The sequence below is a fragment of the Medicago sativa genome, chromosome 5 (genome assembly GCF_051527215.1).
Source record: "Medicago sativa cultivar Bolivia chromosome 5, Bolivia_mono, whole genome shotgun sequence".
Classification (NCBI taxonomy): Eukaryota; Viridiplantae; Streptophyta; class Magnoliopsida; order Fabales; family Fabaceae; genus Medicago; species Medicago sativa.
The window spans coordinates 52,123,930-52,138,674 of NC_140753.1; the positions used below are offsets into that span (position 1 = coordinate 52,123,930).

At 35.8% G+C, this 14,745-nt stretch overlaps 3 protein-coding genes and 1 pseudogene across 3 annotated transcripts; all 4 read right to left on the reverse strand.

The window, feature by feature from the left end:
* Positions 1-1,761: 1,761 nt before the first annotated feature.
* Positions 1,762-3,300, reverse strand: LOC146922881 (uncharacterized). Its single transcript, XM_085715673.1, has 5 exons — positions 3,237-3,300; positions 3,033-3,116; positions 2,732-2,959; positions 2,582-2,635; positions 1,762-2,460 (listed from the first exon to the last, which is right to left on the reverse strand). Exons 1-5 carry the CDS (start codon positions 3,244-3,246, stop codon positions 1,925-1,927), a joined length of 912 nt encoding a protein of 303 aa, XP_085571799.1. The 5' UTR covers positions 3,247-3,300; the 3' UTR covers positions 1,762-1,924.
* A 2,163-nt stretch (positions 3,301-5,463) lies between these two features.
* LOC146922882 (receptor-like protein kinase) lies at positions 5,464-6,440 on the reverse strand. Its single transcript, XM_085711627.1, has 2 exons — positions 6,164-6,440; positions 5,464-5,840 (listed from the first exon to the last, which is right to left on the reverse strand). Exons 1-2 carry the CDS (start codon positions 6,438-6,440, stop codon positions 5,464-5,466), a joined length of 654 nt encoding a protein of 217 aa, XP_085567753.1.
* Positions 6,441-6,884: 444 nt separating this feature from the next.
* Positions 6,885-9,810, reverse strand: LOC146922883 (uncharacterized; annotated as a pseudogene).
* On the reverse strand, positions 9,567-14,745 carry LOC146922884 (uncharacterized). Its single transcript, XM_085715671.1, has 5 exons — positions 14,709-14,745; positions 14,538-14,618; positions 10,751-11,008; positions 10,601-10,654; positions 9,567-10,479 (listed from the first exon to the last, which is right to left on the reverse strand). The coding sequence occupies exons 1-5, from the start codon at positions 14,716-14,718 to the stop codon at positions 9,869-9,871; spliced, it is 1,014 nt and encodes a 337-aa protein (XP_085571797.1). The 5' UTR covers positions 14,719-14,745; the 3' UTR covers positions 9,567-9,868.

A 14,745-nucleotide genomic window follows, 5' to 3' on the forward strand; every position in this document is an offset into this window, starting at 1 on the left:
ACATTTATGTTTTCTTGTGAGTAATCTGGTTGGTTCGCCTGCAGTTGTTTCTTCCGTCTGCTGCATCAGTTTGTATTATTCGAGTCAGTGGTGTTCTGCTGCATTTCTTTTTGCGTTCTGCTTCCTTGGTTTATTGTCCTGGTCACTCCAAATCCATTTGGACTGTTGTGCCAGTTTTGATTTTGAGTGGTGGTTTTTCGATCTGCAGATTTTGTACCGCAGAGTGGCTTTTTGTTCTTGCTGCAACGCATTCTAAGGCTGCTATATTTGGTGCTACGGGTTTGTGACTTATGCAGAACTTTGTTCCGTTAGTATTTAGCTTCTGATGCTTTTTTTGTGGCTTAGTATTATTAGGCTTTGTTTTTGGCTTTGGGGCAATTTCCATTGTTGTTCTGTTTCAAGTGAGGGTGATGTATCTGTCATATGCTTTATTTGAACATTGGCTGTTTATCGGCTCATGCAGTTTGTAATTTTGAACACAATTCCGGTTTGTCTTGTACTTGGATCAGATTAATTGAAATTTTATTTTCCGTTCAAAAATAAATTAAAGTTAACGCCAAAATTTGTATAGATAAAAAAAGGTATTATACAAATGATGAAGTGGTAGAAGGGCTTGCTTATGCAAGCACTACTGAACATCATCTTGAGAAAGGAAAAAGTATATCTAAGGAAACTCATAATACATTCTTCTATACTTATGTGATGGTTTAGTTATAAATCAATATCCTCATGTTCAACATGCACATACATATAATCTAAGTTTTGCATCTGCAAATACGCTAAATAGTATATGTAACTGTTTTTTTTCTCGAAACAGCGAAAATTTATTAGAGGCCAAGTCTACACAAGACACGCAAAGGCTAGCTGAGGAAACAAAACAAAAGCGCTACCTATATGCGTAGTACCCCTGATAAACCCCGTAAAATAAACACAGACAGCTGCAAAAAAAATGGCCCCAACCTACGACAAGAAAACAACAACAGAAGCATGCCCCTGCTAAAACAGAACACGGAAAAACCTGAAAACACTTCCCCACAAACAGCAGCAGGTTCCGCAAAACGCAAGGGGAAGGAAACAAAACGCACCCATCTGTACTAGCACAAACAGTCGCTGCCACATGAAAACAGAACACAGAAAAAACCTTCACCTGAATACACCACAGAATAGCTAAATACCGCAGACAAACTGAATTAAAAAACAATAGCAGCTACAACAGAACAACAACATAAACAACATCAAAACACACAGAAACCCTCCACCCCCGACAACAACGAAGTCACCTTTGATGAAGCCTCTCCCTTGTACCACTATCTCACCATAATCTCTTGGCCTATTCTTGAATATATGATCATTTCGAGCCTTCAGAATAACCCAAACCAGTGCCAAATTAACCAATAACTCCTTCTAAGCTTTTTCAACCGAGACGCCCCTATAAAACTCAAAATGTACAAAAAGGTTTGATGGAGTAATAAAACCAATACCAAGCCATCTAAACACCAACGACCGCACTCTAAGGGCCCTTTCTCAGAACAGAAACAACCCATCTAAATACTCTTCTTCATTCAACTCTAATTTGAATGCTGCTGTCATGTGATCTGTACCGCTAGACTAAAATCATACGATTGACGTTAAACCCATGACTTTGACTTGCGAATGTCTTTTAAAGCGAAAATAAAAAATAAAAAAAAAAAATCTCAACTGAATCGGCCATTCTAAATTAAAAGAAAAAAATAAATAAATAAACTAAAGTAGTACTAGTAATTAAAGGAGGAGAATAATAATTCTAATTAATTAAACAGAGTTGGAGTTATACATAACAAGTGAACATTGAAAATAAAAAAAATAAAAAAAGGACAGAATAAAGAAATCTAAGATGACAAGTGGACGATAGTAGGAAAATAATACACACAAGGGTGTATCTAGTCTAGACTGCCCTAAAATCCAACTCTTCAAAGTCATGTGCAAGATATTCATAATAAGATTTAAGACATGTGCAGTTGTTGAAGTCACAATTGCACTGCATACCATTGTCATCGGATTCAGATTCGGATTCAGCCAACATGCGTTCATGTAATTTTTTTGCGTTTTCCGCTATTTGTTCAAAAGTGAGATGAGAGTTAGTGTAACTCAAGTCCTCCTCATCATTGAGAGGTTGTTGAGGTTCAGTGACAGGTGAACTGGATTTGGGAGAGGCTTCATCAATCCAAATGTTCTCTAAAGGTTGAGGTTTGCTGCTACCTAAAATGGATTTTCCCCCTCTGTCATTACTCCGTTGACCACCAGCTATAACGTTCTGCTGGTCAGAAAACTTCAAAGGTTGAGGTTTGCTGCTATCTGAAATGGATTTCCCTCTCTGAAAGCTTGAAAGTTCCCAATTACTCCCTTGACCCCCAACTAAAATATTGTGGTCAGAGCTTGCGAACAGTTTGCTTATGGTTTCAACCCTAGATTTCCCAGCACCTGCTCCAATAAAAAAAATACATATAAAAAATTTAAAAATAAAAAATATATTATAATTGAAAAAGGTGAATTGATCAAAGAAACATTTATTTATTATTTCTAAATCAAATGAAAACAATACCTTTGCTACGGACTCGGAGTGGCATTTCTTTTTTAGCTTTTCGAAGTCTTCTTTCTGTTAAAAACAAACAAACACACTCAATCAAGAATAGAATTAGGTTAGGGTTTCAAATATTCCAAACCAGAGGAGAAGAAGAAAAGCGAAAGTTACCTGGTGGAGAGTGGTGATTGGTGCGTGTAGATGTCTTTCTCTTCTTTCTTTTAGATCGATCAGAAGGGAGTGGTGAATCGATAGGTTGTTGAGGTTTGGTGGCAGGTGAACTGGATTTTGGATCATCAACCTCAAATGAAGCGTTCTCTTCCTCAGAGTTTGAAATCAATTTGAGAGAAGGTCTTCCTCTTCCTTCAACCCTGGCAACTTTCCGAGATGTTGCAATTCCTATTCCAATCAATCAAGATATTAGCAAAGGCAGTCATTCATTGGAAACAAACATCAAATATGAATACAATACCATTAACGTGGACTCGTTTTTTAGTCTTAACCCGAACCCTAGCTGCTTTCAAAGATGATGATGATGATGATGATGGAGTTGTTCCTGCTACAATTAATCAAGAACTAAATGAGAAAATGCATTCATTGATTATAAACATAAAACGATGAGTTGGAGAATTGGTGGTTGCATTAGGTTAGGGTTTCAAAAGAAGAGTTAATTAACCTGGTGACATCGAGAAGAAAAGAGATCGCAGAGATTCTTAGGGTTAGGGTTCCTTCCTTTAACGTGAAGAAACCTTGCTTGAAGAAGTATAAAAAAACGCGAGGGAAATAAGGAAAGTATATATTTAACCGGATTTCGTTGTTGTTGGGATTTTTACCCCTTTAAATACTTCCTTTATCACGTTATTGAAAAATCTCAAGAGTTATATATATATTGAAATTTTTTTAGGAAGGCAAGTATTTTAAGGTAAAAATAAAAGTGAAAAATTCAATGAATTACTACGCAAATATAAAAAAAGTTATAAATATCTTACTTAGTACCTGTTTGGTTGCACGTTGCAACCTCTATAACGTATGTTTGAGATATAAAAACGTGATTTGTCCATAAAAAATATGTTTGGCTTTAACAAAATATAATTGATTCTAAGGCTTGGAATTGATTTAGCAAGCTTGTATTCCTAACTTCTGGGATTAGAAGAATCAATTCTACTACATTGTTGGGCAGATATTTTATACTATGTCTTTATTGTCTATATTGTCCTTATTATATGTGAAGCATGCTTAATTTTATTTTTCTTACGGAACTATAACATTAATTATTTTTATGTTATTATTATGGCCAACTGTTTTTGTTTTACTCGGAACCATACTTATATTTTTTTAACTCATGATCCAAAAAAAATTATTTTCTATTAAATATTATATCAAATTTTAAGTTTATAATATAATTTGCCAAAAATACTCTAGTATAATATGGATTGTTTCCGTCAAAAATAATAATATGTACACAATTGAATTCTTCTTAAAAAATATGTACGCAATTAAAAAAAAATTGAAGGTGCGTGCAGTTGAATTAAATAACATAAATTTAAAAAATTCTCTAAAAGAAAAATTAAAATCGAACTTTAAATACAATTAAAATCCTTTTTGGTAATTACACATTCAAAAGCAATTTTTATTCAAACTATCCAAACAAAGTCTTACATGACTAATCAAATGAACATACTTAATTTTCCTAAAACCAAACATTCAAGACAAACAAATATTTAAATCTACGGCACATATAAATTATGCACAATGCTTGCGGAAGTTGGGAATTGATGTTTGGACCATACCCTTCATACCTTGTTGCACCATATCTCATTGGCTTGAACATGATTGTGTACACCGATCATGCAGAACTCAAGTACCTTATGAGAAAGAGGGAAGATAAGTCTGGAATTATCCAATGTATTTTTCTTATGCAAGAGTTTGAGAATCATGCGCGTCTTACAAAATTATTCTCTTTCAATTACCAAGTTGGCTTCCAATATTCTGAAGTTGAGAGAGTATACATATAGGTGAAAGGGAAGATTGTGTGTTTTTCGACTTCAAAGGAAGATTGTGTGTCTTTCGACTTCAAAATGAAACTTCCAAACTCACAGATAAGGCACCACTTTTCCCCATAAACTTTTGAAATATTCATGTTTACAAAGAAGCAAATTCATGATGAAAAATTAACCTCTGCAAACATCCCAACTGTTTTGAAAAGGCATTGATTGTTTGAGCCTAATAGCTCACTGTCGGACCTGTAGAAAAATGAAGAAAACTAGAATAGGAAAAAAATGCCAGAGCACATCAGCAAACTTTAAAGGTATTTGAGCAGATAACCTCTCTACCATTGCACAAAATCGATTGTGAACAACCTAATCATTCAAATAGAATATATCAATCAACAGTTAGAGTGCAAAAAACATAAGGTCAAAGAATAAGGAAATAGAACAAAGTCACCCTCCTGTTAAATTATATTTGCATCATGAAATCAATAGATATAATGCAACAATTATCAATTTATTTATCATGAACAAGTCATTTCAAATTACTTGAAAATAGTTGGAACTCTAATTTGTTCCTTTTATAAAGCATGACAAACAAATCATATTGAACTTTGTAGAAGTATAGTAGGATCTTCTTATTTTCATGAATTTCAATGTAATTTGGATGCTTTATTATCCAATCTCAACTGACTTGTCCATTTTAAATTAAAAGAAAAATGATAAGCTAAAGAGGTAGTAATTAAAAAAGGAGTATAATAATTATCATTAATTAAAGTTGTACATAACAAGTGAACATTGAAAATAAAAAATGACATAATAAAGAAATCTAAGATAACAACTAGACAACAACGATTCTAGAAAAATAATACACAAGGATGTATCTAGAGTGTAAATGCATAATCCTCATCAAGTTCATGATAGCAAAAACCAGTTGAAAGGTTTGGTAAGTATTGGACCAGTGACAGAGGGGAGGAAGATCAAACTAGGCCAAGCATAGGTTATTTTTCGAACAGCTAGATTCGCTACGCCAACAACCTTTTCAGATCTAAACTTACCATTTTCCATCAGTTTAATTGAAAGTCCATCACCATATTGAACCTCATCAAACCTCATCTTAAACAGGTTCTTATTATAAAAGTTAATAACATATTTCATGGTCGGCCTCCTTCGTGGATCCTTCTCTATGCATTGTAATGCCAATGAAAGCACTGCATTGACTTGCTTGGCTAGTACTACTGAATTGGGAAATGCGCTTGCAATGAATGGATCGACAATCTTCTCAATTTTACCTGTTTCCAGAAATACAAATCTAGCTCAGGTCACTATGTGCATCTCTTGCGCAACATTATTCAAAGAGGGAGGTAATATTTTCTTTCTGGTTATTAGCTCAAGCAAAACAACTCCGTAGCTATATACGTCAGACTTTCTTCCCGGTACTACATTATATGCATTTTCCGACATTGCAAACATGTTAGAGAATACTATCTTGCACAACTCTACCTCCAAACTGTGTTGGAGAATAAACGCGTCATCGCATCCTAGAAATCAAATTATTATAGGATATGAAAGGGGTGTGAGAATCAACATTAATTGTGAATGAATGATAAATTACCTGGAGCAATATAGCCAGGGGTACCAACAACGCACGATGAAAGAAATTTCCTGGTTTCAGAATAACTATAAGAATCCTGAAACAAATTCATGCATAAGGCAGTGCCAAAATCAGCTACAACAAGCTCCAAATTGTCATCAACAAGTATGTTCTTTGGTTTGACGTCTCGCTGCACCATTGGTGGAATACAATCGTAATGCAGATAAGCTAGTTCTTGAGCAATTCCAACAGCTATATTAAACCGAACATTCCACGCTAAGGCTGGAGGGGGTTTCATTTCATGCAAAATTTCATAAAGGCTTCCATTTTCGATGAATTTATATATGACTAAACCATAGTCCTTTCTAATCCAGTAGCTCCAATATTTGATCAAATTTCGATGCATAAGACCCCTAAGGACTTCAATTTCGTTGAGCATGATACTTCACCACTTTTACTTGCTCCATCCAAATTCAACCTTCTTTACAGCACAAACCTGTTGACAAATTGTGGCTTTGTACACAATACCATGTGCTCCTATGCCAATAATATACCAATCACTTAGGTTCTATGTAGCCTCCAACACTAGCTCATTAAGGTGAATCTGATCATTTTCCCATACAGTCCTTACATCTAAATTACTTGGTCCACCTCCTCTTTTTATTCAAATACATTTGCTTAAGATAAAAGGCCCTTTTCAATTCATTTCTATCATCACAATTTGCACATCAAAAATCAATATTCAGGATCCAAGTTCTATCATCACAATTTGCACATTACCGATAACTTTATGATCGGTTGATTTGTAGACATATGGATTTACATAACTAGTTTTAATGCAATTCAAACAACTGAAACATAGGAGAGGATTACCCATGAATGATGGTGGTGAGGAATTCAATAAACTCATTAGACCGAATGGTACAGAACCACTGAAGAGATTGTAAGAAATATTGACCTCAGTTAATGAAACAAGACCTCCAAGAGCATCGATAATTCCGGCTAAATTGTTCAAGGATATATCTAGACTTTGCAGCAGTCCTAGCCAGCCAATTTCTGAAGGAATGCCACCTGTCAATCCATTAGTACTCATATTCAATCCAAAGAACAAATTATGCAATGTTCCCATCGATAGATCTGCCAAAAACCCTGGGATACCTCCAGCGAAGTAATTTTCTCTCAAAATCAGCGTGGTTATGTTTCTCCAACTTCTCAAACTTGATGGGAGTGTTCCATTTAGGAAATTGAATCCCACAAGCTTACCAAACTCTGACGGTATAACCCTCCAAAATTGTTCCTTGACAAATTAATGTAGGTGAGAATTGTGCAATTTTAATGTATGTGAGATTTGTGCAATTTCTCAAACTTGATGGAACCGGTACACTGATATTGTTCTTTCTTATGTCCACGTAGTTCAGGTTCAAATCATTTTCAAAATCGGGAAGAGACTCGATGAAATTATTTTCATTGAAAATCAACCTCATCAGAGTTTCACATCAGACGGTATGCCACCTTGAAATTGATTGATTCCTATGTTGAGCGCTGACAAATGCTTTCCAAAGCAAAGATTTGGTGGGATGTTACCACTAAACTTGTTATTCATACAGTCTAACTTCACAATGCTGCTGTTGATTCTCAAGCTTTGAGGTATGCCTCCTGAGAACTGATTGTCAAACAATGAGATATTTCTTAGATACTTGAGCTTTGTCATCTCCAAAGGAAGTTCCCCAGACTCAGAATTGTGAGGCGCGGAGGCTTCTGCTTGGTTGTTCTTCTAGCCTATGTCCACATTTATGTTTTTCTCTGAAGTAATCTGGTTGGTTCGCCTGCAGTTTGTTTCTTCCGTCTGCTGCATCAGTTTGTATTATTCGAGTCAGTGGTGTTCTGCTGCATTTCTTTTTGCGTTCTGCTTCCTTGGTTTATTGTCCTGGTCACTCCAAATCCATTTGGACTGTTGTGCCAGTTTTGATTTTGAGTGGTGGTTTTTCGATCTGCAGATTTTGTACCGCAGAGTGGCTTTTTGTTCTTGCTGCAACGCATTCTAAGGCTGCTATATTTGGTGCTACGGGTTTGTGACTTATGCAGAACTTTGTTCCGTTAGTATTTAGCTTCTGATGCTTTTTTGTGGCTTAGTATTATTAGGCTTTGTTTTTGGCTTTGGGGCAATTTCCATTGTTGTTCTGTTTCAAGTGAGGGTGGTGTATCTGTCATATGCTTTATTTGAACATTGGCTGTTTATCGGCTCATGTAGTTTGTAATTTTGAAAACAATTCCGATTTTGGATTGGATTAATTGGAATTTTATTTGCCGTCAACGCTAAAATTTGTGTAGATAAATTAAAGTATTATGTATTGATAATTCAGTTTTCGATACAAATGATGAAGTGGTAGAAGCACTGAACATCATCTTGAAAAAGGAAAAAGTATATCTAAGGAAACTCATAATACATTCTTCTATACTTATGTGATGGTTTAGTTATAAATCAATATCCTCATGTTCAACATGCACATACATATAATCTAAGTTTTGCATCTGCAAATAGGCTAAATAGCATATGTAACTGTTTTTTTATTTTCGAAACAGAGAAAATTTATTAGAGACCAAGTCTACAAAAAACGCGCAAAGGCTAGCTGAGGAAACAAAACAAAAGTGCCGCCTATATGTGTAACACACCTGAAAAACCCCATGAAACAAACAGGGACAGCTGCCAAAACAGATGGCCCGCAACTTACAACAAGAAAACAACAACAGAAGCATGCCCCTGCTAAAACAAAACACAGAAAAACACTTCCCCACAAACAGCAGCAGGTTCCGCAAAACGCAAGGGGAAGGAAAACAAAAAGCACCCATCTGTACTAGCACAAACAGTCGCTGCCACATGAAAACAGAACATAGAAAAAACCTTCACCTGAATACAGCACAGGATAGCTAAATACCGCAGACAAACTGAATTAAAAAACATTAGCAGCTACAACAGAACAGCAACATAAACAACATCAAAACACACAGAAAAAACCCAACGAAGTCACCTTTGTCTCTTGAGACATTCTCCAGGATCCCAATACCATTCATAGAAAGACACAGACTCCCTTTTCGCCGGGCGAGACTGCACTTCCAAGGCACTACCTTTATTTCGTCCACTATCTCACCAAAATCTCTTGATCTATTCTTGAATATAGGATCATTTCGCGCCTTCAGAATAACCCAAACCAGTGCCAAATGTACAAAAAGATTCAATGGAGTAATAAAACCAATACCAACCCATCTAAACACCAACGCCACACTCTAAGGGCCCTTTTCTCATAACAGAAACAACCCATCTAAATACTCATCTTCATTCAGCTCTAGAAAGTAACTAGGTATATACTCAAAATTGAACTTTGTAGGAGTATATAGGATCTTATAAACTAAAGTGGTACTAGTATTTAAAGAAGGAGAATAATAATTCTAATGAATTAAACAGAGTTGGAGTTATACATAACAAGTGAACATTGAAAATAAAATAAAAAAAATGACAAAATAAAGAAATCTAAGATGACAAGTGAGCGATTGTAGGAAAATAATACACACAAGGATGTATCTAGACCAGACTTGAAATGCAAAATCCTCATCATCATAGGTGCAGTTGTTGAAGTCACAATTGCACTGCATACCATTGTCTTCGTCATCTTCGGATTGACAAGTGAACGATTGTAGGAAAATAATACACACAAGGATGTATCTAGTCTAGACTGCCCTAAAATCCAACTCAGCATAGTCATGTGCAAGATATTCACGATAAGATTGAAGACATGTGCAGTTGTTGAAGTCACAATTGCACTGCATAAGATTGTCGTCGGATTCGGATTCGGGTTCAGCCAACATGAGTTCATCTAATTTTTTCAAGTTTTCCACCATTTGTTCAAAAGTGAGATGAGAGTTCATGTAACTCAAGTCCTCATCATCATCATCATCATCATCATCAGTGAGAGGTTGTTGAGGTTCGGTGGCAGGTGAACTGGATTTGGGAGAGGCTTCATCAACCGGAACCTTCTCTAAAGGTTTAGGTTTGGTGCTAAACTTCAAAGGTTGAGGTTTACAGCTACCTGAAATGGATTTCCCTCTCTCAAAGCTTGAAAGTTCCCAATTACTCCCTGGACCCCCAACTAAAATATTGTGGTCGGAGCCGGACATGTTCTCGGGTAGTACATCAGGTTGAGGTTTGCTGCTACCTGAAATGGATTTCCCTCTCGCAGATTTTGAAAGTTCCCAATTACTCCCTTGACCCCCAACTAAAATATTGAGGTCAGAGCTTGAGAACAGTTTGCTTATGCTTTCAACCCTAGATTTCCCAGCACCTGCTCCAATCAAAAAAATACATATAAAAAATTTAAAAATAAAAAATATATTATATCAGAAAAAGGCGAATTGATCAAAGAAACATTTGTTTATTATTTCTAAATTAAATGAAAACAATACCTTTGCTACGGACTCGGAGTGGCGTTTCTTTTTTAGCTTTTCGAAGTCTTCTTTCTGTTAAAAACAAACAAACACACTCAATCATGAATAGAATAAGGTTAGGGTTTCAAATAATCCAAACCAGAGGAGGAGAAGAATAGCGAAAGTTACCTGGTGGAGACTGGCGATTGGTGCGTGTAGCTGTCTTTCTCTTCTTTCTTTTAGATCGATCAGAAGGGAGTGGTGAATCGATAGGAGGAGGAGGTTGTTGAGGTTTGGTGGCAGATGAACTGGGTTTGGGAGAGGGCACTCCTGTTCCTTCATCAACCTCAAATGAAGCGTTCTCTTCCTCAGAGTTTGAAATCATCGATTTGAGAGACGGTCTTCCTCTTCCTTCAACCCTAGCTACTTTCCAAGATGTTGCAATTCCTATTCCAATCAATCAAGAAATTAGCAAAGGCATTCATTCATTGGAAACAAATATCAAATCAAATGAAAACAATATACCATTAACGTGGACTCGTTTTTTCGTCTTAACTCGAACCCTAGCTGGTTTCCAAGATGATGATGATGGACTTGTTCCTGCTACAATTAATCAAGAACTAAATTAGAAAAGGCATTCATTGATTATAAACATAAAACGATACGTTGGAGAATTGGTGGTTGCATTAGGTTAGGGTTTAATAAGAGTTAATTAACCTGGTGCCATCGAGAAGAAAAGAGATCGCAGAGAGAGATTCTCAATAGGGTTCCTTCCTTTTTCGTGAAGAATCCTTACTTTACTTGAACAAATATAAAAACGCCAGGGAAATAAAAAGTAAATTGCCTTATATATTTTACCGTATTTCGTTGTTGTTGGGCTTTTTACCCCCTTAAATACTTCCCTTTATCACATTGTTGAAAAATCTTAAGAGTTATATATATTGAAAAAAATTTAGGAAGGCGAGTATTAAAGTAAAAATAAAAGTAAAAAATTCAATGAATTACTACGCAAATATAAAAATAAAATTCAATAGAAATGTGATCGTCTAAACTGACCAGCAACGTTCAGAAGAAATGTTTTAATGCCATTCGATAGAATTTGGAAAACGGTTAGCAACCCGGAATGAAATAGCAGTGGAACAAAGAATACCAATGTTCATGAGACACATTTTGGATTTTCAGAAATCACCTTGTCACGTAATTTGTAGTAACATTTCTCCCAGCAGCTATTGGAAATTTATTACAGAAATTTGATTCTCTAAACGGCACAGAAGAACATAAAAGATTTGTTAAAAAATAACCTTGTCAGTGTGACAGTAATAGGTATATATTCAAAATTTAACTTTGTAGCAGATCTTCCTATTTTTATGAATTTCAATGTAATTTAATTTGGATGCTTTATTATCCAATCTCAACTGAATCGTCCATTTTAAAGTAAAAGAAAACCAATAAACTAAAGAGGTAGTAATTAAAGAAGGAAAATAATAATTCTAGAAAATAAAAAATGACATAATAAAGAAATCTAAGAAGACAACTAGACAACAAACGATTCTAGAAAAATAATACACACGAGGATGTATCTAGTCAAGAGAGTAAATGCATAATCCGAATCAATTCCATGTATGTATTACAAAGGGGTGTGGGATCCTCAAAGGTGTATGGTCAATTAATTTATCTCGCTTTTGGGTGTAGCGAGGGGGTGAATTCTTTGGGAGGTCTGCTGCAATCTGTTTTGAGTTTGTTTATGTCAATGGCTGCTTCTTTGACCAGTTCTCGGTAGTAGTTCTATGTGGATTTCAGCATTGTTTCAGAATTGTGAGGTGCGGAGGCTGCTGCTTGGTTGTTCTTCTAGCCTATGTCCACGTTTATGTTTTGCTCTGGAGTAATCTGGTTGGTTCGCCTGCGGTTTGTTTCTTCCGTCTGCTGCATCAGTTTTTGTTATTCGAGTCAGTGGTGTTCTGCTGCATTTCTTTTTGCGTTCTTCTGCCTTGGTTTATTGTCCTGGTCACTCTAAATCTGTATGGACGGTTGTGCCAGTTTTGATTTTGAACGGTGGTGTGGTGTGTTGGCGGGTTTGGCTATGAACGGTGGTTTTTCTGTCTGCAGATTTTGTACTGCAGAGTGGCATTTTGTTCTTGCTGCGATTCATTCTAAGGCTGCTATATTTGGTGCTACGGTTTTGTGACTTCTGCAAAGCTTTGTTCTGTTAGTATTTAGCTTTTGTTAGGCTTTGTTTTTGGCTTTGGGGCAATTTCGCTGGTTGTTTTGTTTCAAGTGGGGGTGGTGTATCGGTCATATGCTTTATTTGAACATTGGCTGTTTATCGGCTCATGGAGTTTGTAATTTTGAACACAATTCCGATTTTGGATTGGATTAATTGAAATTTTATTTGCCGTTCAAAAATAAATTCAAGTCGACGCCAAAATTTGTATAGATAAATAAAAGTATTATGTATTGATAATTCAGTTTTCGATACAAATGATGAAGTGGTAGAAGCACTGAACATCATCTTGAAAAAGGAAAAAGTATATCTAAGGAAACTCATAATACATTCTTCTATACTTATGTGATGGTTTAGTTATAAATCAATATCCTCATGTTCAACATGCACATACATATAATCTAAGTTTTGCATCTGCAAATAGGCTAAATAGTATATGTAACTGTGTTTTTTTTTTCTTTCGAAACAGTGAACATTTATTAGAGACCAAGTCTACACGTGAAAGGCTGGATGAGGAAACAAAACAAAAGTGGCGCCTATACGTGTATCGCCCCTGAAAAACTCCGTATAACAAATACAGCTGCCAAAACAGGTGGCCCCAACCTACAACAAGAAAACAACAACAGAAGCATGCGCCTGCTAAAACAGAACACCGAAAAACACTTCCCCACAAACGCAGAAGGTTCCGCAAAACGTAAGGAGAAGGAAAACAAAAAGCACCCATCTGTACTAGCACAAACACTCACTTCCACATGAAAACATAACACAAAAAACCTTACCTGAATATACACCACAGAAGAGCTAAACAGAAAAAACCTAAGCTTCTTCAACCGAGCCTCCTCTATAAAACATTCCAAATGTACAAAAAGGTTTGATGGAGTAATAAAACCAATACCAAGCCATCTAAACACCAACGACCACACTCTAAGGGCCCTTTTCTCATAACAGAAACAACCCATCTAAATACTCTTCTTCATTCCGCTCTAGAAACTAGGTGTATATACTCAAAATTGAACTTTGTAGAGTATAGTAGGATCTTCTTATTTTCATGAATTTCAATGTCATTTAATTTGAATGCTTTATTATCCAATCTCAACTGAATCGGCCATTTTAAATTAAAAGGAAAAAAAACCTAAAAGAGGTACTAGTAATTAAACAAGGAGAATAATTCTAGTTATACATAACAAGTGAACATTGAAAATAAATTTAAAAAATGGCAGAATAAAGAAATCTAAGATGAGAACAACGATTGTAGAAAAATAATACACGCAAGGATGTATCTAGTCTAGAGTGTAAATACATAATCCGAATCATAGTCAAGATATTCATAATAAGCTTTAAGACAGGTGCAGTTGTTGAAGTCACAATTGCACTGCATACCAAGGTATCTTTTTTCGTCTTCGATGGGATCAACCAATTTGAGCGATGCTAATTTTAAGTTTTCCGATATTTCATCAATAGTGATATAGTTTGGAAGCCTTGTGATGTCGACATCGTCCTCCTCATCAGTGAGAGGTTGTTGAGGTTTAGTGGCAGGTGAACTGGATTTGGGAGAGGGCACTCCTGTTCCTTCATCAACCTCAAATGAAGCGTTCTCTTCCTCAGAGTTTGAAATCGATTTGAGAGAAGGTCTTCCTCTTCCTTCAACCCTGGCAACTTTCCGAGATGTTGCAATTCCTATTCCAATCAATCAAGAAATTAGCAAAGGCATTCATTCATTGGAAACAAACATCAAATCAAATGAAAACAATATACCATTAACGTGGACTCGTTTTTTAGTCTTAACACGAACCCTAGCTGGTTTCCAAGATGATGATGATGATGATGGAGTTGTTCCTGCTACAATTAATCAACAACTAAATTAGAAAATGCATTCATTAATTATAAACACAAAAGGATGCGTTGAAGAATTGGTGGTTGGTTAACCTGGTGCCATCGAGAAGAAAAGAGATCGCAGAGAGAG

Excerpts from the sequence above, each read along its gene's own strand:
- LOC146922882 (XM_085711627.1), bottom strand. The coding sequence starts at position 6,440 with ATGAAACCCCCTCCAGCCTTAGCGTGGAATGTTCGGTTTAATATAGCT. Across the intron at positions 5,841-6,163 it reads CCCTGGCTATATTGCTCCAG|GTAAAATTGAGAAGATTGTC; the intron begins GTAATTTATCAT and ends TTCTGGAAACAG.
- LOC146922881 (XM_085715673.1), bottom strand. Across the intron at positions 2,636-2,731 it reads CAATCACCACTCTCCACCAG|AAAGAAGACTTCGAAAAGCT; the intron begins GTAACTTTCGCT and ends TGTTTTTAACAG. Across the intron at positions 2,461-2,581 it reads ACTCCGAGTCCGTAGCAAAG|GTGCTGGGAAATCTAGGGTT; the intron begins GTATTGTTTTCA and ends TTATTGGAGCAG.
- LOC146922884 (XM_085715671.1), bottom strand. Across the intron at positions 11,009-14,537 it reads AAAACGAGTCCACGTTAATG|GAATTGCAACATCTTGGAAA; the intron begins GTATATTGTTTT and ends TGATTGGAATAG. Across the intron at positions 10,655-10,750 it reads CAATCGCCAGTCTCCACCAG|AAAGAAGACTTCGAAAAGCT; the intron begins GTAACTTTCGCT and ends TGTTTTTAACAG.